General features: G+C 38.9%; 1 protein-coding gene and 1 long non-coding RNA gene across 4 annotated transcripts in view; one reads left to right on the forward strand and one right to left on the reverse strand.

Moving 5' to 3' along the window:
- LOC133537908 (ATP-binding cassette sub-family C member 4-like) overlaps positions 1 to 21899 on the forward strand; it is a 222480-nt gene extending 200581 nt beyond the window's left edge. For all 3 annotated transcript variants that reach the window (XM_061879058.1, XM_061879057.1, XM_061879056.1), the window contains 2 exons: positions 1312 to 1446; positions 21372 to 21899. In XM_061879058.1, coding sequence (XP_061735042.1) covers positions 1312 to 1446; positions 21372 to 21449 — 213 coding nt within the window. In that variant the 3' untranslated portion in view covers positions 21450 to 21899. The remainder of the gene's footprint in view (positions 1 to 1311; positions 1447 to 21371) is intronic.
- LOC133537914 (uncharacterized) overlaps positions 1 to 22517 on the reverse strand; it is a 275398-nt gene that overhangs the window by 40426 nt on the left and 212455 nt on the right. The gene's annotated exons all lie outside the window — the stretch shown is intronic.

Below are 22517 nucleotides of genomic sequence, written 5' to 3' on the forward strand. Positions count from 1 at the left end.
ATAAGTGAATGCAAGCCATACTTGGTCAACAGCCATACAGGTCACACTGAGGGTGGCCGTATAAACAGCATTAACACCGTTACAAATATGCGCCACACTGTGAACCCACACTAAACAAAAATGACTAACACAATTCGGGAGAACATCCGCACCGTAACACAACATAAATGTGAAGTGGAGTGAATTATATTTATATAGCGCTTTTTCTCTAGTGACTCAAAGCACTTTACCTGGAAGCAGGTGGGTAAAGTGTCTTGCCCAAGGACACAACGGCAGTGACTAGGTTGGCAGAAGCGGGAATTGAACCTGCAACCCTCAAGTTGCTGGCACGGCCACCCTACCAACTGAGCTAAAATACGACAGAACAAATACCCAGAACACCTTGCAGCACTAACTCTTCCGGGACGCTACAATATTTTCTTTTCTTGCGGGCCAGCCTCACCCAGACTCTGCCTCCAGTGGCCCCCCTGGTGAATTGAGTTTGAGACCCCTGCTGCTTAGGCTGCAGCCCCCGCGACCCGACCTCGGATAAGCGGAAGAAAATGGATGGATGGAAGACAAGAACTAAAATTCTATGCACAGGAAAACACCCATCCATCCATCCATTTTCTACCGCTTATTCCCTTTTAGGGTCGCGGGGAGCGCTGGCGCCTATCTCAGCTACAATCGGGCGGAAGGCGGGGTACACCCTGGACAAGTCGCCACCTCATCGCAGGGCAGGAAAACACCCAAAAACTCAAAATAAGACAAGACTTTGAGACAAAAGCTATAGAGATGCATGCTTGCTCATGGTTTGAATTCATGATCCGCTTGAGATGGTTTCCTGTGGACGGGACTCTCGCTGCTGTCTTGGAGCCACTATGGATTGAACTTTTACAGTATCATGTTAGACCCGCTCGACATCCATTGCTTTCGGTCCCCTAGAGGGGGGGGGTTGCCCACATCTGAGGTCCTCTCCAAGGTTTCTCATAGTCAGCATTGTCACTGGCGTCCCACTGGATGTGAATTCTCCCTGCCCACTGGGTGTGAGTTTTCCTTGCCCTTTTGTGGGTTCTTCCGAGGATGTTGTAGTCGTAACGATTTGTGCAGTCCTTTGAGACATTTGTGATTTGGGGCTATATAAATAAACATTGATTGATTGATTGAAATGCGAGAACAACTTTTTACTGTCAATCGGCTGCAGAGTTTCATTTTTTTAATGTTTTCTGCTGGTGGTGTGCCTCCGGATTTTTTCAATGAAAAAAATGTGCCTCAGCTGAAAAAATGTAAAAAACACTGGGCTAGATCCTAATTTGTCTTGTATGATTGCAGGTTCTGGACGCAGGCAAAGTCCAGGAGTATGACGAGCCTTACGTGCTGCTCCAGAACGAGGACGGGCTTTTCTATCAGATGGTCCAGCAGACAGGCCGAGTCGAGGCCGCCTCGCTGCTCGACACAGCCAAACAGGTACAGAACGACTCACTACCTTGCAGTATTTCACCATAGTTCAATGAAAATGTCAATGTGCTGCAATCGATACAAACTGACTCCAATACACGTTTTAAACGTCATTATTTGACTTTATTGTATTCATGTGAAACATGGATATGATCATCGGTAGAGGTGCACCTCGTGAATCGATTTGATTCCAATTCTTGGTGTGACATTTCGATTCAGAACCGATTCTGGATTCAACATGATTGATGTAATTGTTTGAATGCTCCAAAGCATTCACACACATGGTTTTCTACACCAAAATGTATCTATTTATTCAATTTACTCTTGTCCAAATTTTGCCGCACTCTACCTTCCACATTTTTCACCCGATTCAAACCGTTGCAACTTCACACTGTTCAGCTTATTCGGGACCCGCGGGCAAAATATCCAGATTTGCCAGAATTCCAGGTTTCCCATTCAAAATGAACTGGCTATTTTTCAAATTTCCACAATTTTCAACGGATTCAAACCGTTCCAACTTCACACTGTTCAGCTTATTCGGGAATCGTGGACTTTCCCCCTGACAAATTCCAAAAATTCCCAAATTTGCCAAAATTCCAGGTTTTCCTGGACATTTTTCCCATTCAAAATGAATTGGCCATTTTTCAAATTTCCACCATTTCCACAATTTTCAACCGATTCAAACCATTCCACCTTCAACACATTCCACCATCCTGGAAATTCAAACTGCCTTTTTTTTCCCAATTCAAAAAAATTCCAGGATTTTCCCGAATTTCTGGTTTTCCAAAGCCCGATTTCCACCCTTTTTTCTGGCGACTACTCCTTTCCACATTTTTCAACGCATTTCAACCGTTCCACCGTCAATATGGACAAAAAAACAAAGTTGTTTTTTGAACTGGAAAAATTCCCGGTTTTCCCGAAATTCCAAGAATCCCGTTATACCATTTCTCAATTCGACATGTTACTACTTCAACATTTCTCGACTTATTTGAAAAATTCCAACACCAACCACTTCAACTCATTCAAGTTTTTTTCACCATTTTCCAAAAACTTTACGCTTTTACCGAAATTCCCTAAATTTTGGGAAATGACTATTGAAATCAATGGGACATTTTTCAAAGTTCCACAACTCCCACATTTTTCACCTGATTCAAACCGTTCCAACTTCACACTGTTCATCTTATTCAGGAATCGTGGACTTTCCCCCTGAGAAACACCAAAAATTCCCAAATTTGCCAGAATTCCAGGTTTTCCGGGACATTTTTCCCATTCAAAATGAATTGGCCATTTTTCAAATTTCCACCGTTTCCACAATTTTTAACCGATTCAAACCATTCCACCTTCAACACATTCCACCATCCTGGAAATTCAAACTGCCTTTTTTTTCCAATTAAAAAAAATCCAGGATTTTCCAGAATTTCTGGTTTTCCAAAGCCCTATTTCCACCCTTTTTTCTGGCGACTACTACTTTCCACATTTTTCAACGCATTTCAACCGTTCCACCGTCAAAACATTCCTCTTAATATGGACAAAAAAACAAAGTCGTTTTTTGAACTGGAAAAATTCCCGGTTTTCCCGAAATTCCAAGAATCCCGTAATACCATTTTTCAATTCGACATGTTACTATTTCAACATTTCTCGAACTATTTGAAAAATTCTAACACCAACCACTTCAGCTCATTCAGACCATTCAAGTTTTTTTCACCATTTTCAAAAAACTTTACGCTTTTACGGAAATTCCCCGAATTTGGGGAAATTACTATTGAAATCAATGGGACATTTTTCAAAGTTCCACAACTCCCACATTTTTCACCTGATTCAAACCGTTCCAACTTCACACTGTTCAGCTTATTCGGGAATCACGGGCTTTCCCCCTGACAAATTCCAAAAATTCCCAGATTTGCCAAAATTCCAGGTTTTCCTGGACATTTTTCCCATTCAAAATGAATTGGCCATTTTTCAAATTTCCACCATTGCCACAATTTTCAACCGATTCAAACCATTACACCTTCAACACATTCCACCATCCTGGAAACTCAAACTGCCTTTTTCCCAAAAATTCCAGGATTTTCCAGAATTTCTGGTTTTCCAAAGCCCTATTTCCACCCTTTTTTCTGGCGACTACTCCTTTCCACATTATTCAACGCATTTCAACCGTTCCACCGTCAAATCATTCCTCCTAATATGGACAAAAAAACAAAGTTGTTTTTTAAACTGGAAAAATTCCCAGTTTTCCCAAAATTCCAAGAATTCCGTAATACCATTTTTCAATTCGACATGTTAACTACAACATTTCTCGACCTATTTGAAGAATTCCAACACCAACCACTTCAACTCATTCAGACCATTCGAGTTTTTTTCACCATTTTCAAAAAACTTTACACTTTTACGGAAATTCCCTAAATTTTGGGAAATTACTATTGAAATCAAAGAGACATTTTTCAAAGTTCCACAATTCCCACATTTTTCACCTGATTCAAACCGTTCCAACTAATCGCGGGCTTTCCCCCTGAGAAACACCAAAAATTCCCAGATTTTTCCAGAAATCCAGGTTTTCCGGGACATTTTTCCCATTCAAAATGAATTGGCCATTTTTCAAATTTCCACCATTTTCAACCGATTCAAACCATTCCACCTTCAACACATTCCACCATCCTGGAAATTCAAACTACCTTTTTTTTCCAATTAAAAAAAAATCCAGGATTTTCCAGAATTTCTGGTTTTCCAAAGCCCTATTTCCACCCTTTTTTCTGGCGACTACTCCTTTCCACATTTTTCAACGCATTTCAACCATTCCACCGTCAAATCATTCCTCTTAATAAGGACAAAAAAACGAAGTTGTTTTTTGAACTGGAAAAATTCCCGGTTTCCCCAAAATTCCAAGAATTCCGTAATACCATTTTTCAATTCGACATGTTACTACTTCAACATTTTTCGACCTATTTGAAAAATTTCAACACGAACCACTTCAACTCATTCAGACCATTCGAGTTTTTTTCACCATTTTCAAAAAACTTTACGCTTTTACGGAAATTCCCCAAATTTTGGGAAATTACTATTGAAATCAATGGGACATTTTTCAAAGTTCCACAACCCCCACATTTTTCACCCGATTCAAACCGTTCCAACTTCACACTGTTCAGTTTATTCGGGAATCGTGGACTTTCCCCCGTTCAAATTCCAAAAATTCCCGATTTCCCAGAATTCCAGGTTTTCCGGGACATTTTTCCCATTCAAAATGAATTGGCCATTTTTCAAATTTCCACAATTTTCAACCGATTCAAACCATTCCACCATCCTGGAAATTCAAACAGCCTTTTTTTCCAATTCCAAAAAATTCCAAGATTTTCCAGAATTTCTGGTTTTCCAAAGCGCTATTTCCACCCTTTTTTCTGGCGACTACTCCTTTCCACATTTTTCAACGCATTTCAACCGTTCCACCGTCAAATCATTCCTCTTAATATGGACAAAAAAACAAAATTGTTTTTTGAACTGGAAAAATTCCCGTTTTTCACGAAATTCCAAGAATTCCGTAATACCATTTTTCAATTCCACATGTTACTACTTCAACATTTCTCGACCTATTTGAAAAATTCCAACACCATTTTCAAAAAACTTTACGCTTTTACGGAAATTCCCCAAATTTTGGGAAGTTACTATTGAAATCAATGGGACAATTTTCAAAGTTCCACAACTCCCACATTTTTCACCCGATTCAAACCGTTCCAACTTCACACTGTTCAGCTTATTCGGGAATCGCGGGATTTCCCCTTGACGAATTCCACAATTTCCCAGATTTGCCAGGATTCCAGGTTTTCCGGGACATTTTTCCCATTCAAAATGAATTGGTCATTTTTCAAACTTCCACCATTTCCACAATTTTCAACCGATTTAAACCATTCCACCTTCAACACATTCCACCATTCTGGAAATTCAAACTGCCTCTTTTTTCCAATTAAAAAAATCCAAGATTTTCCAGAATTTCTGGTTTTCCAAAGCCCTATTTCCACCCTTTTCTCTGGCGACTACTCCTTTCCACATTTTTCAACGCATTTCAACCGTTCCACCGTCAAATCATTCCTCTTAATATGGACAAAAAAACAAAGTTATTTTTTGAACTGGAAAAATTCCCGGTTTCCCTGAAATTCCAAGAATCCCGTAATACCATTTTTCAATTTGACATGTTACTACTTCAACATTTCTCGACCTATTTGAAAAATTCCATCACCAACCACTTCAACTCATTCAGACCATTCAAGTTTTTTTCACCATTTTCAAAAAACTTTACGCTTTTACGGAAATTCCCCAAATTTTGGGAAATTACTATTGAAATCAATGGGACATTTTTCAAAGTTCCAGAACTCCCACATTTTTCACCCGATTCAAACCGTTCCAACTTCACACTGTTCAGCTTATTCAGGAATCGTGGACTTTCCCCCGGACAAATTCCAAAAATTCCCGATTTCCCAGAATTCCAGGTTTTCCGGGACATTTTTCCCATTCAAAATGAATTGGCCATTTTTCAAATTTCCACCATTTTCAACCGATTCAAACCATTTGACCATCCTGGAAATTCAAACTGCCTTTTTTTTCCAATTCAAAAAAATCCAGGATTTTCCAAAATTTCTTGTTTTCCAAAGCCCTATTTCCACCCTTTTTTCTGGCGACTACTCCTTTCCACATTTTTCAACGCATTTCAACCGTTCCACCGTCAATATGGACAAAAAAACAAAGTTGTTTTTTGAACTGGAAAAATTCCCGGTTTTCCCGAAATTCCAAGAATTCCGTAATACCATTTTTCAATTCGACATGTTACTACTTCAACATTTCTCGACCTATTTGAAAAATTCCAACACCATTTTAGAAAAAACTTTACGCTTTTACGGAAATTCCCCAAATTTTGGGAAATTACTATTGAAATCAATGGGACAATTTTCAAAGTTCCACAACTCCCACATTTTTCACCCGATTCAAACCGTTCCAACTTCACACTGTTCAGCTTATTCAGGAATCGTGGACTTTCCCCCGGTCAAATTCCAAAAATTCCCGATTTCCCAGAATTCCAGGTTTTCCGGGACATTTTTCCCATTCAAAATGAATTGGCCATTTTTCAAATTTCCACAATTTTCAACCGATTCAAACCATTCCACCATCCTGGAAATTCAAACAGCCTTTTTTTCCAATTCCCAAAAATTCCAAGATTTTCCAGAATTTCTGGTTTTCCAAAGCGCTATTTCCACCCTTTTTTCTGGCGACTACTCCTTTCCACATTTTTCAACGCATTTCAACCGTTCCACCGTCAAATCATTCCTCTTAATATGGACAAAAAAACAAAATTGTTTTTTGAACTGGAAAAATTCCCGTTTTTCACGAAATTCCAAGAATTCCGTAATACCATTTTTCAATTCCACATGTTACTACTTCAACATTTCTCGACCTATTTGAAAAATTCCAACACCATTTTCAAAAAACTTTACGCTTTTACGGAAATTCCCCAAATTTTGGGAAGTTACTATTGAAATCAATGGGACAATTTTCAAAGTTCCACAACTCCCACATTTTTCACCCGATTCAAACCGTTCCAACTTCACACTGTTCAGCTTATTCGGGAATCGCGGGATTTCCCCCTGACGAATTCCAAAATTTCCCAGATTTGCCAGGATTCCAGGTTTTCCGGGACATTTTTCCCATTCAAAATGAATTGGTCATTTTTCAAACTTCCACCATTTCCACAATTTTCAACCGATTTAAACCATTCCACCTTCAACACATTCCACCATTCTGGAAATTCAAACTGCCTCTTTTTTCCAATTAAAAAAATCCAAGATTTTCCAGAATTTCTGGTTTTCCAAAGCCCTATTTCCACCCTTTTTTCTGGCGACTACTCCTTTCCACATTTTTCAACGCATTTCAACCGTTCCACCGTCAAATCATTCCTCTTAATATGGACAAAAAAACAAAGTTATTTTTTGAACTGGAAAAATTCCCGGTTTCCCTGAAATTCCAAGAATCCCGTAATACCATTTTTCAATTTGACATGTTACTACTTCAACATTTCTCGACCTATTTGAAAAATTCCATCACCAACCACTTCAACTCATTCAGACCATTCAAGTTTTTTTCACCATTTTCAAAAAACTTTACGCTTTTACGGAAATTCCCCAAATTTTGGGAAATTACTATTGAAATCAATGGGACATTTTTCAAAGTTCCAGAACTCCCACATTTTTCACCCGATTCAAACCGTTCCAACTTCACACTGTTCATCTTATTCTGTAATCGTGGACTTTCCCCTTGACAAAATCCAAAAATTCCAGATTTCCCAGAATTCCAGGTTTTCCGGGACATTTTTCCCATTCAAAATGAATTGGCCATTTTTCAAATTTCCACCATTTCCACAATTTTCAACCGATTCAAACCATTCCACCTTCAACACATTCATCCATCCTGGAAACTCAAACTGCTTTTTTTTTCCAATTAAAAAAAAATTCCCGGATTTTCCAGAATTTCTGGTTTTCCAAAGCCCTATTTCCACCCTTTTTTCTGGCGACTACTCCTTTCCACATTTTTCAACGCATTTCAACCGTTCCACCGTCAAATCATTCCTCTTAATATGGACAAAAAAACAAAGTTGTTTTTTGAACTGGAAAAATTCCCGGTTTCCCCGAAATTCCAAGAATTCCGTAATACCATTTTTCAATTTGACATGTTACTACTTCAACATTTCTCGAGCTATTTGAAAAATTCCAACACCAACCACTTCAACTCATTCAGACCATTTAAGTTTTTTTTCACCATTTTCAAAAAACTTTACGCTTTTACCGAAATTCCCCAAATTTTGGGAAATTACTATTGAAATCAATGGGACATTTTTCAAAGTTCCACAACTCCCACATTTTACACCCGAATCACACCGTTCCAACTTCACACTGTTCAGCTTATTCAGGAATCGTGGACTTTCCCCTTGACAAATTCCAAAAATTCCCGATTTCCCAGAATTCCAGGTTTTCCGGGACATTTTTCCCATTCAAAATGAATTGGCCATTTTTCAAATTTCCACCATTTTCAACCGATTCAAACCATTCCACCTTCAACACTTTCCACCATCCTGGAAATTCAAACTGCCTTTTTTTTCCAATTCAAAAAATCCAGGATTTTCCACAATTTCTGGTTTTCCAAAGCCTTATTTCCACCCTATATTTCTGGCGACTACTCCTTTCACATTTTTCAACGCATTTCAACCGTTCTACCATCAAATCATTCTTCTTAATCAGGACAAAAAATAAAGTTGTTTTTTGAACTGGAAACATTCCCGGTTTCCCAAAAATTCCGTAATACCATTTTTCAATTCGACATGTTACTACTTCAACATTTTTCGACCTATTTGAAAAATTTCAACACGAACCACTTCAACTCATTCAGACCATTCGAGTTTTTTTTTACCATTTTCAAAAAACGTTACGCTTTTACGGAAATTCCCCAAATTTTGGGAAATTACAATTGAAATCAATGGGACATTTTTCAAAGTTCCACAACTCCCACATTTTTCACCCGAATCAAACCGTTCCAACTTCACACTGTTCAGCTTATTCGGGAATCGTGGACTTTCCCCCTGACAAATTCCAAAAATTCCCAAATTTGCCAAAATTCCAGGTTTTCCTGGACATTTTTCCCATTCAAAATGAATCGGCCATTTTTCAAATTTCCACCATTTCCACAATTTTCAACCGATTCAAACCATTCCACCTTCAACACATTCCACCATCCTGGAAACTCAAACTGCCTTTTTCAAAAAAATTCCAGGATTTTCCAGAATTTCTGGTTTTCCAAAGCCCTATTTCCACCCTTTTTTCTGGCGATTACTCCTTTCCACATTTTTCAACGCATTTCAACCGTTCCACCGTCAAATCATTCCTCTTAATATGGACAAAAAACAAAGTTGTTTTTTGAACTGGAAAAATTCCCGGTTTTCCCGAAATTCCATGAATCCCGTAATACCATTTTTCAATTCGACATGTTACTACTTCAACATTTCTCAACCTATTTGAAAAATTCCAACACCAACCACTTCAACTCATTTAGATCAAGTTTTTTTCACCGTTTTCAAAAAACTTTACGCTTTTACCGAAATTCCCCAAATTTTGGGAAATTACTATTGAAATCAATGGGACATTTTTCAAAGTTCCACAACTCCCACATTTTTCACCCGATTCAAACCGTTCCAACTTCACACTGTTCAGCTTATTCGGGAATCGTGGGCTTTCCCTCTGACAAATTCCAAAAATTCCCGGATTTGCCAGAATTCCAGGTTTTCCTGGACATTTTTCGCATTCAAAATGAATTGGCCATTTTTCACATTTCCACCATTTCCACAATTTTCAACCGATTCAAACCATTCCACCTTCAACACATTCCACCATCCTGGAAATTCAAACTGCCTTTTTTTTCCAATTCAAAAAATCCAGGATTTTCCAGAATTTCTGGTTTTCCAAAGCCCTATTTCCACCCTTTTTTTCTGGCGACTACTACTTCACATTTTTCAATGCATTTAAACCGTTTCACCGTCAAATCATTCCTCTTAATATGGACAAAAAAAACAAAGTTGTTTTTTGAACTGGAAAAATTCCCGGTTTTCCCGAAATTCCAAGAATTCCGTAATACCATTAATTCAACATTACTACTTCAACATTTCTCTACTGATTTGAAAAATTCCAACACCAACCCTTTCAATTAATTCAGACCATTCAAGTTTTTTCCACCATTTTTAAAAAACTTTACACTTCGTCCGAAATTCCCCAAAATTTGGGAAATTCCCATTCTTCAAAGTTCCACAACTTTTATATTTTTCATTTGATTCAAACTGTTTCAACTTCAAAATATTCAGCCTGTTTGGGAATTATGTGCTCTATTTTAACAATTCTAAAAACAATTCCAGGATTTCCGTTCAACTCTGACATTGGAGCATTCACACGCAGTTCCTTCAGGAATCGCCTCATCTAGTATATTATTTGTTATATATATTAGAATACAACTATTTTTAAAAAGGTGACAGGTTACAAACGTTTCTCTTGGCTGCTGTAACCTGTAACTTGTTACCAAATGCAATCGAATTAAAATGACGGATATAAGAATAACTACAAGTAAGTCCTCCTCTGTGCAACTGTAAGCAGCAAGATAGTCCTTGCAGTTACAAAAGTAGGTCGGTGCTCAAATAGATGTTATTTGTATACAAATATAATAATAATACAAATAAAGAATTTAAATTGGAGACAACAATAAGTGGCCTGAGAAGTGGCGAGGGAACATACTCCTGCCTTAGGAAACTGATTGTAAAAAGCTACAAAACACTTGTTTACAGTATTTCATGTTAATTTTGTTATTTTGCACGAAAAAAAAAAATTATTGAAAAATGTTTATCCGAGTGTTCCTCTAAAGCAGGGTTGTCCAAACTTTCTAACTCGGGAGCATTGGGCTAAAATAATTAGACCGGGGGTTGAAAGCTGACAGCATGTAAAGTAACGTTATATATATATATATATATATATATATATATATATATATATATATGTGTGTGTGTGTGTGTGTGTAAATAAAACATACATAATGATAAATAAAAAAATGATAAATGGGATGTTATTGTATAGCGCTTTTCTACCTTCAAGGTACTCAAAGCGCTTTGACACTACTTCCACATTTACCCATTCACACACACATTCACACACTGATGGAGGGAGCTGCCATGCAAGGCGCTAACCAGCACCCATCAGGAACAAGGGTGAAGTGTCTTGCTCAAGGACACAACGGACGTGACGAGGTTGGTATTAGGTGGGGATTGAACCAGGGACCCTCGGGTTGCGCACGGCCACGCCGTCCCTATAATATATATATATATATATATATATATATATATATATATATATATATATTACCTATGCGTATATATACATGTTATATTAGGATATTATATACATATATGATGTATAAATCCATCCATCCATTTTCTACCGCTTATTCCCTTTTGGCGCCTATCTCAGCTACAATCGGGCGGAAGGCGGAGTACACCCTGGACAAGTATGATGTATAAATAAATATATAATTAATATAAAAAAATATATATAGATAAAACATACATATAACATCCATCCATTTACTACCCCTTATTCCCTTTTGGGGTTGCGGGGGGGCGCTGGCGCCTATCTCAGCTACAATCGGGCGGAAGGCGGAGTACACCCTGGACAAGTATGATGTATAAATAAATATATAATTAATATTAAAAAATATATATAGATAAAACATACATATAACATCCATCGATTTTCTACCGCTTATTCCCTTTTGGGGTTGCGGGGGGCCCTGGCGCCTATCTCAGCTACAATCGGGCGGAAGGCGGAGTACACCTTGGACAAGTATGATGTATAAATTAATATATAATTAATATAAAAAAATATATAGATAAAACATACATATAACATCCATCCATTTTCTACCGCTTATTCCCTTTTGGGGTGGCGGGGGGCCCTGGCGCCTATCTCAGCTACAATCGGGCGGAAGGCGGAGTACACCCTGGACAAGTATTATGTATAAATTAATATATAATTAATATAAAAAAATATATATATAGATAAAACATACATATAACATCCATCCATTTACTACCCCTTATTCCCTTTTGGGGTTGCGGGGGGCGCTGGCGCCTATCTCAGCTACAATCGGGCGGAAGGCGGAGTACACCCTGGACAAGTATACATCATAACCCTGGCGCCTATCTCAGCTACAATGTTATATTAAGATATTATATACATATATGATGTATAAATCCATCCATCCATTTACTACCGCTTATTCCCTCTTGGGGTTGCGGGGGGCCCTGGCGCCTATCTCAGCTACAATCGGGCGGAAGGCGGAGTACACCTTGGACAAGTATGATGTATAAATTAATATATAATTAATATAAAAAAATATATGTAGATAAAACATACATATAACATCCATCCATTTTCTACCGCTTATTCCCTTTTGGGGTGGTGGGGGGCCCTGGCGCCTATCTCAGCTACAATCGGGCGGAAGGCGGCGTACACCCTGGACAAGTATGATGTATAAATTAATATATAATTAATCTAAAAATATATATATAGATAAAACATACATATAACATATACATATATATAATACATGTTATATTAAGATATTATATACATATATGATGTACAAATTAATATATAATTAGTATTAAAAATTATATGTATATATATGCATATATATATACACACATATATTTATACATATATATATATATACTTAACGTTCGAATGGGTAAACCTATTTTTTGCAAATATTGGAATTTGAGGCCTGCGACATGTTTCCAAAAAGCTAGCAAGAGTGGCAAAAAAGACTGAGAAATTTGAGGAATGCTCTTCAAACACTTATTTGGAACATCCCACAGGTGAACAGGCTAATTGGGATCAGGTGGGTGCCGTGATTGGGCATAAAAGCAGCTTCCATGAAACTCACAAACAAGGACGGGGCGGGGGCCATCTAAATACATTCAGCTTTGAGTCATATAGTATTAAAATCGTAGAAATACAAATTCCCCGCCCTGATAGGAGCCAAGACAAGGCCATCTTGTCTGGTTTTCAAGGGAGTTGGGGAACGACGTCAAAGATGAGCCCCGACAACGCCAAGACACTTGATTACCATTTTAATTCCAGAACATTCATTTCAAAATGATTTACATCCCCTGATTTTATCCAAAAAACTCGCCACATAATTTTTTTTTTTTTACTCCCGCACATCCTTTCGAGGGAGGGTCCCTGAAAATATATTTTTTTTTAGTATTGGGTTTAACTTCATCACGATTCGCCATCAGCTCTCCATGGGTATTACTGTAATAGAGAATGTCCATATTTTTCCCTGCGGAATTCATTTGTGATGTCTCCCCCCCCGCCCCCCCCCCCCCCACGGACACTGACAAGTGATAAGAGTCCCTGCTCGTCATTGTTCACTTCCATTCTGTGTGCATCAGTCTGGGACCACAGATACAGCATTGCAACTTCAAACGGGGCCTTTGTTGGATGAGGAAAAAAAAAGTGCGCATCATTTCATTTTCTCTCTGTCCCGCTCACAAGTTTATCAGCACAACTCCATCTCCTCAGCCAGAGGAGTGAAATGAGTAAAATAGTGATTTGAAAGAGTCAGCACACTGTGCTATTATTTGGCGTGCTGTTGGCCCGGGCGCATTGTTGGAGACTTTCCCGTTTCCTCCGCGCATTGTGGGGCGCTTCCCCCCTTTTCATCAGATTACGCCCCAGCGCCACTTATTAAATGCTGAAAAATGTTGTGTGACAAGTTTCTATAGTTGTCAGTCAAGTTTATATACGTTCAATAATCTGATAGCCACCGCTTGCTCTTTTGTCCGCCTTGAAAGAGGCTCTCAGGGCACGCTGGATATTGCACGTCGTGGACTTCCCGTTTGTGTTATTTTTTTCTGTTGAAAAACTTTCCCCAAGAGGAGAATGGCGGTCTATTCTTCATACAAGAAGGCAAGCACTGTGTTACATTACAAAGCTCGGTGAATTTCTTGGAGCATGGTTCCAAAAAGGGTTCAAACGAAAAGCTACCCCGCAAAGACGGCGTGGCGCAGTGGAAGAGTGGCTGTGCGCAACCCGAGGGTCCCTGGTTCAAATCCCACCTAGTACCAACCTCGTCACGTCCGTTGTGTCCTGAGCAAGACACTTCACCCTTGCTCCTGATGGGTGCTGGTTGGCGCCTTGCATGGCAGCTCCCTCCATCAGTGTGTGAATGTGTGTGTGAATGTGGAAGTAGTGTCAAAGCGCTTTGAGTACCTTGAAGGTAGAAAAGCGCTATACAAGTACAACCCATTTATTTATCATTATAACAGGGTAGAGGCTTCACGGTGGCAGAGGGGTTAGTGCGTCTGCCTCACAATACGAAGTTCCTGCAGTCCTGGGTTCAAATCCAGGCTCGGGATCTTTCTGTGTGGAGTTTGCATGTTCTCCCCGTGAATGCGTGGGTTCCCTCCGGGTACTCCGGCTTCCTCCCACTTCCAAAGACATGCACCTGGGGATAGGTTGATTGGCAACACTAAATTGGCCCTAGTGTGTGAATGTTGTCTGTCTATCTGTGTTGGCCCTGCGATGAGGTGGCGACTTGTCCAGGGTGTACCCTGCCTTCCGCCCGATTGTAGCTGAGATAGGCGCCAGCGCCCCCCGCGACCCCGAAAGGGAATAAGCGGTAGAAAATGGATGGATGGATGGATGGATATAACAGGGTATCCGCGGATCCTTAAAAAGTCTTAAAAAGTCCTAAATTCATGTATCTAAAATTAAGGCCTTAAAAAGTATTACATGTATTAGAAATTCCTAAAATGGTCTTAAATTCAGTACTCAATGGTCTTAAATTGTCCGGCCAGTTTTTTTTTCGGGGCACATCTGAGAGTAAAAGTTACGGCACGTCGTTGAGTAAAAGTGAGTGATTTCAGCTCACTCATTTTTTTCTTTGTATCTCTTCAAGAGATACAAAGAAAAAATAAGTGAGCTGAAAAAAACCGAGGCAGAACTCGTGAATGAGAACAGCCAGCTGAAGCTCAACTGAGGCTCATTTGAGTGTGTGTTCAGTGTTTTGTTGTTGATGTTATAATACTGTTTTGCACTATTATTGCACTATTATTGACCAAATGTAATTTATTTTTTACCCTCACCTCGGTTATTATGTTTTTATTGGCATTGGTGTTGGTTTGTTTGTTTTGGATGTCAAAGTTTTTGGATCTCTCAAGATTTTTGATAGAGTGGTGCTTATCAGTTTGTTTATTAATAAACATACAAAAAGTAAACTTGACTGATTGTCATTGAGGTTGTAGTACAGTGGGATCCCCAACCGTCGCTAATATTTATAGATTTTTTTATTATTTTTTCAGTCTTAAATTTCATTTAAGGTGGCGTTAAAAAAGTCTTCAATTGGACTTGCTGAAACCTGCAGATACCCTGTATAAGTCGCAGTTTTTTTCGTAGTTTGGCCGGGGGTGCGACCTATACTCGGGAGCGACTTATGTGTGAAAATATTAACACATTACCGTAAAATATCAAATAATATTATTTAGCTCATTCACGTAAGAGACTGGAAGTATAAGATTTCATCGGATTTAGCGATTAGGAGTGACAGATTGTTTGGTAAACGTATAGCATGTTCTATAGCAGGGGTCACCAACGCGGTGCCCGTAAGGACCAGATGAGTCGCCCGCTGGCCTGTTCTAAAAATAGCTCAAATAGCAGCACTTACCAGTGAGCTGCCTCTATTTTTTAAATTTTGTTTATTTAATAGCAAGCTGGTCTCGCTTTGCTCGACATTTTTAATTCTAAGAGAGACAAAATTCAAATGGACTTTGAAAAACCAGGGAAATATTTAAAAGACTTGTTCTTCACTTGTTTAAATAAATTCATTTAATTTTTTTTACTTTGCTTCTTATAACTTTCAGAAAGACAATTTTAGAGAAAAAATACAACCTTAAAAATGATTTTAGGGTTTCTAAACACATATACCTTTTTAACTTTTAAATTCCTTCCTCTTCTTTCCTGACAATTTTAATCAATGTTCAGGTAAATTTATATTTTTAATTGTAAAGAATAATAAATAGATTTTAATTCTTCATTTTAGCTTCCGTTTTTTCAACGAAGAATATTTGTGAAACATTTCTTCAAACTTATGATTAAAATAAAAACAAAATATTCTGACAAATCTAGAAAATATGAGGAGCCAAATTTAAATCTAATTTCAAAGTCGTTGGAATTTCTTTTAAAATTTTTGTTCTGGAAAATCTAGAAGAAATAATGATTTGTCTTTGTTAGAAATATAGCTTGGTCCAATTTGTTTTATATTCTAACAAAGTGCAGATTGGATTTTAACCTATTTAAAACATGTCATCAAAATTCTAAAATTTATTTAAAAATTATTATTATTTTTTTTTTCAAAAAGATTCGAATTAGCTGGTTTTTCTCTTCTATTTTTTCGGTTGAATTTTTAATTTTAAAGAGTCGAAACTGAAGATAAACTATGTTTCAAAATTAAATTTTCATTTTTTTCGTGTTCTCCTCTTTTAAACTGTTCAATTAAGTGTTTTTTTTTTCATCATTTATTCTCTACAAAAAAACCCTTCCGTAGAAGGAAAAAAAATGTACAACGGAATGACAGACAGAAATACCCATTAATTTTTTTTTAATATTTATCTGTTTCTATATATATTTTTGGTGAGAAATCATTAAGATGATCAGTGTTTCCACAAAGATAAAAATCATTAATTATTAATTATAACATAGAGTTAAAGGTAAATTGAGCAAATTGGCTATTTCTGGCAATTTATTTAAGTGTGTATCAAACTGGTAGCCCTTCGCATTAATCAGTACCCAAGAAGTAGCTCTTGGTTTTAAAAAGGTTGGTGACCCCTGTTCTATATGTTATAGTTATTTGAATGACTCTTACCATAATATGTTACGTTAACATAGCAGGCACCTTCTCAGTTGGTTATTTATGCCTCATATAAAGTACACTTATTCAGCCTGTTCTTCACTATTCTTTATTTATTTTAAATTGCCTTTCAAGTGTCTATTCTTGGTGTTGGATTTTATCAAATAAATTTCCCCCAAAATGCGACTTATACTCCAGTGCGACTTATATGTTTTTTTCTTCTTTATTATGCATTTTCGACAGGTGCGACTTATACTCCGGAGCGACTTATACTCGGAAAAATACGGTAGTTTATAAGATACAACGTGCATCCCAACAGGGGATCCTATATAAATGTATTATTGTCACACATTTAATTGTGCTCTCAGCAATGGTTACAATCAGGCAACAGTACTTTAGATCTTATTAAGGACCAAAAATAGTAAAGTTAAGTTAAGTTAAAGTTTAGTAAAGTGAATAATTTTGCAATGCAGTCTGCTGAAAACGATGGAAAGCGTTGGTCCACATTGGAATCGCCCCAAAACATACGTTAAGACGCTCAATTTTGTCTTGGGAACCACAAAGAAAGGGGCTTCATGAATCCACTTCCCAAAGTGCCGGCTGCTCGATACAACATTAGCATGGAAACAGGAGTTCAGACCCATCCATTAAACCCACTTACTTGGATTAAGCAGTGGGGAATTTTGCCATTTTACTGACATTTGGGGAATCATTGCTATAACATGCTGTCATCTGTAACAGTCCCGTTTCTTCTAGACCAGGGGTATCCAAAGTGCGGCCTCTTTATTTGATTTAGAAAATACTATCACGAAAAAACATAAGTGGACTAAAAGAGCAAACAGGTGTCATGTGATGGAATATTGCAAAATTGACATTAATAACAAGTAATGGATAGGTTGATTGGCAACACTATTGTGTGATTGTGAGTGTGAATGTTGTCTGTCTATCTGTGTTGGCCCTGTGATGAGGTGGCGACTTGTCCAGGGTGTACACCGCCTTCCGCCCGATTGAAGCTGAGAGGCACCAGCGCCCCCCGCCACCCCAAAGGGAATAAGCGGTAGAAAATGGATGGATGAAGTTAAGGTGCCAATGATTGTCACACACACACTAGGTGTGGTGAAATTTGTCCTCTGCATTGTGGTTAGAGTGTCCGCCCTGAGATCAATCAATCAATCAATGTTTATTTATATAGCCCCAAATCACAAATGTCTCAAAGGACTGCACAAATCATTACGACTACAACATCCTCAGAAGAACCCACAAAAGGGCAAGGAAAACTCACACCCAGTGGGCAGGGAGAATTCACATCCAGTGGGACGCCAGTGACAATGCTGACTATGAGAAACCTTGGAGAGGACCTCAGATGTGGGCAACCCCCCCCCTCTAGGGGACCGAAAGCAATGGATGTCGAGCGGGTCTAACATGATACTGTGAAAGTTCAATCCATAGTGGCTCCAAGACAGCAGTGAGAGTCCCGTCCACAGGAAACCATCTCAAGCGGATCAGCAGCGTAGAGATGTCCCCAACCGATACAGGCGAGCGGTCCATCCTGGGTCCCGACGATCGGTAGGCCGTGAGTTCAAACCCCGGCCGAGTCATACCATAGACTATAAAAATGGGACCCATTACTGCCCTGCTTGGCACTCAGCCTCAAGGGTTGGAATTAGGGGTCAAATCACCAAATGCTTCTCAGGCGGGGCCACCGCTGCTGCTCACTGCTCCCCTGTGGGAAATAGCTCAAATGCAGAGGATAATTTCACCGTACCTAGTGTGTGTGTGTGACAATCATTGGAACTTTAACTTTAATATGGCCGTCGGCACCGTTTTATAAGCCGCAGGGTCAAAGCATAGGAAAAAAGTAATGGCTTATAGCCCCGAAATTACGATATTCCTGAGTACCAGAGGTTTTTTTTTACCGTTACTAAACTACCGTTTCTAAGGACCTCCTGCCAAACAGCTAGTCAAAGATCATCTATAATAACGTGCTCTAGTGTTTTACTGCTCCAAAATTTTAGACTCAACTCGCAGATGTCATCAGCAGGTCCTATTTGGCCAGCGGGTTGAGCAACCCTGCCAACAATAGAGCACTTTTGGAGTTTAGTAGATAGATAGTACTTTATTGATTCCTTCAAGGTTCCTTCAGGAAAATAACAATTCCAGCGGCAGTGTACAGAGGAGGTCTAAATGGAAATAAAATTGAAAATATGACAATAAGTATAAAAATAAAAAGTAACAATAAAAATAAAAATATAACAGTAAAAATAAGAATATTACAAGAGAAACTAGACAGTAGAAAAACGGTAATATTAGGGGTGTAACGGTACACACAAATTTGGGTTCGGTACGTACCTCGGTTTAAAGGTCACGGTTTGGTTCATTTTTGGTACAGTAAGAAAACAACAAATAGTAATTTTTTGGTTATTTATTTACCAAATTTGTAAACAATGGATTTATCCTTTTAACTTTGGGAACACTATAAAAATTCTGCCCACGTTAATCAACATCAAATAAAATGACAAAACTTTTCTTCTACATATAAAAAGTGCAACATTAAACAGTTTCAAGTCAACTCATCATGCTTAATTTATTACAGCATTTGGGGAGCCTGTAGTTGATTATTATTATGTAAATGTTATATTTATATCAACATGTGATAGCAGGGACCCTGCCATTCAAACTAGGCTGCTAAATTACAAATGATTAATGTAACTATAACTGAAAAAAATAGCACAATAGCAATAGGAGAGACTATTCATCCCTGAACACCATGGAGTTCATGTAGGCTTAATGATGCACTTACATTATTATATCACTAGCATACACACACACACCGCACAATGAGCTAACGTTACGCTAAAAGTTAATTAGCCTTCACCTCAAGCCAGGACTGCGAGCGAGCTGAGCTGCAGTTTGTTTCTAGAACGTCATCTAGAACAGTGGTCCCTAACTTTTTTGTAGCTGCGGACCGGTCAACGCTTGATAATTTGTCCCGCGACCTGGCGGGGGGGAGATTCTTTTTTTTTTTTTTTTTTGGTCATGAAAAAGGGAGGTTCTTGAGTTTTTTATATTTATTTAATTAAAAAAAAAAAAAGATTTAAAAAAAATAAATAATAATAAAGGGCTTCACGGTGGCAGAGGGGTTAGTGCGTCTGCCTCACAATACGAAGGTCCTGCAGTCCTGGGTTCAAAAGAAAAGGCTCGGGATCTTTCTGTGTGGAGTTTGCATGGTCTCCCCGTGAATGCGTGGGTTCCCTCCGGGTACTCCGGCTTTCCTCCCACTTCCAAAGACATGCACCTGGGGATAGGTTGATTGGCAACACTAAATTGGCCCTAGTGTGTGAATGTGAGTGTGAATGTTGTCTGTCTATCTGTGTTGGCCCTGCGATGAGGTGGCGACTTGTCCAGGGTGTACCCCGCCTTCCGCCCGATTGTAGCTGACATAGGCGCCAGCGCCCCCCGCGACCCCGAAAGGGAATAAGCGGCAGTAAATGGATGGATGGAAATAATAATAAAAAATTATTCTGCGGCCCAGTACCAATCGGTTGGGGACCACTGCTCTAGAACGTTGACTGGGAGTTGTTTATTATAATTTGGGGAGAGTCCGCTGCTCACCTGCTAAACACCTATCTGCTCAACGCTGAAGCGCTGACTACCTGCGCTCTGAATACCCACTGCTGATTGGTTGTTACCGCTCTGAATACGCGCTGCTGATTGGCTGTTACCGCAATATATGTAACCAATCAGATGGGTGCTGTGTAGGAGACAGAGACAGAATGGAGCGGAGCAGCTTGTTAAGACTTTAGCTTAGGCGGCTACTTCATATGTTCGTGTGGAAACTCGTCCGGTACACCTCCGCACCGAACCGGAACCCCCGTACAGAAACGGTTGAATACAAATACACGTACCGTTACACTGCTAGGTAATACTGTCGACTATATGAGAGATGTGATGTGTATATTGCACCTTTAAAATGTATTGTTTGTTGTTGCAGTTTATTGTCATCCCTGATATTTCGCTTCAGTAACCTTTTAGCATATTTCACTAACTTTTGGAACCATAATTCATATATAAATTTCGGGCATTTTTTGTGAGCATCCACTGTATATTAATTATCATTGAAAACATGTTCAAATCCACACGAAACCCGACAAAGAGGACGACGGCGTTGACGGCCATTTGTTTAAAACATTCAAGCATTCCCGACTAGACCCGGCGAGCAAACACACTCCCCGGACAAACAGTCGGCGTGTTATCCAATTCCCTCCAGAAGCAAACATTTCCCCCCCCCCGCTAAATAAGCCACTTTTGCATGCTTGAGCGGCTGACAAATCCCTTCAGCCGGCGCTGACTGCGGCTGTCATAAATCTGGCCCGCTAACAGATCGCAGGTCAGATTGCGGAGCGTGTGCTTGTATTCTGTGACAGCGCTTTTTTTTTTTTTGCCTGATATGCTTGCAGGTTCACGTGAACAAACGGCGGCCGGGAGAATCGTGCTGCCTCAAGGATGTAGGTGTCATCTTTGAGACGTCTCTCTGACACTTTGGAGAGTGGCTTTGACCTCCTCCGCGCTCGCCATTACAGAGCCCCGGTGGGAGGGTGCATCCATCCGACTACAGTGGAATGTTTTTTTTGTTTGTTTTTTTAAAGGCGGCTGCAATTTGATGAGCTCAGGTGTGAAACAGACAGCGGGGCTGTGCCTTTATTGATAGCGTGAGTTGATTGATGGCACCTTGCAGTGTTGATGTATGGTCTCTCCGAGCCTCCTGGGAGGCTTCAATCCTGTGCTGGTGCTCCAAAGAGTGCTCACATTAAATGTATGTGCACTGACTTTATAGACGCAGACTATCTCGGCATCATTTGCACACACACACACACACACAAAAACGCTTCACAAGACCACGAGAAGGTCTTATTTTTCGTGCCTGCTTCTTTTGACTTGTTTGCACTTTTCTCAATAAATACTGTAGGTCTTCCTGCATAAGTGACCATACGTCTACCTCAGCTCACTAAAATATCGCATTTTATTCTCTTATCTACAAACCCCGTTTCCATATGAGTTGGGAAATTGTGTTAGATGTAAATATAAACGAAATACAATGATTTGCAAATAATTTTCCACCCATATTCAGTTGAATACGCTACAAAGACAACATATTTGATGTTCAAACTGATAAACTTTTTTTTGTTGTTGCAAATAATCATTAACTTTATAATTTGATGACAGCAACACGCGACAAAGAAGTTGGGAAAAGTGGCAATAAATACTGATAAAGTTGAGGAATGCTCATCAAACACTTATGTGGAACATCTCACAGGTGTGCAAAAAAAATGCTCAGTCTTTCACAAGGAAGGAGGGGGTGAGATACACCCCTTTGTCCACAACTACGTGAGCAAATAGTCAAACAATCCAATCAATCCAATCCACTTTATTTATATAGCACATTTAAACAACAATAACGTTTCCAAAGTGCTGCACAGCCATGTTAAAAACAATATTAAAAAACAATGTTATGCTCCACCAACGACTGAATAAAAACAAAATATAAATAAATATAAAACCAATATAAAAAAACAAAATGAAAACAAATATGATTAAAAACAATT

This window comes from Nerophis ophidion, linkage group LG19 (genome assembly GCF_033978795.1).
Source record: "Nerophis ophidion isolate RoL-2023_Sa linkage group LG19, RoL_Noph_v1.0, whole genome shotgun sequence".
Taxonomy (NCBI): Eukaryota; Metazoa; Chordata; class Actinopteri; order Syngnathiformes; family Syngnathidae; genus Nerophis; species Nerophis ophidion.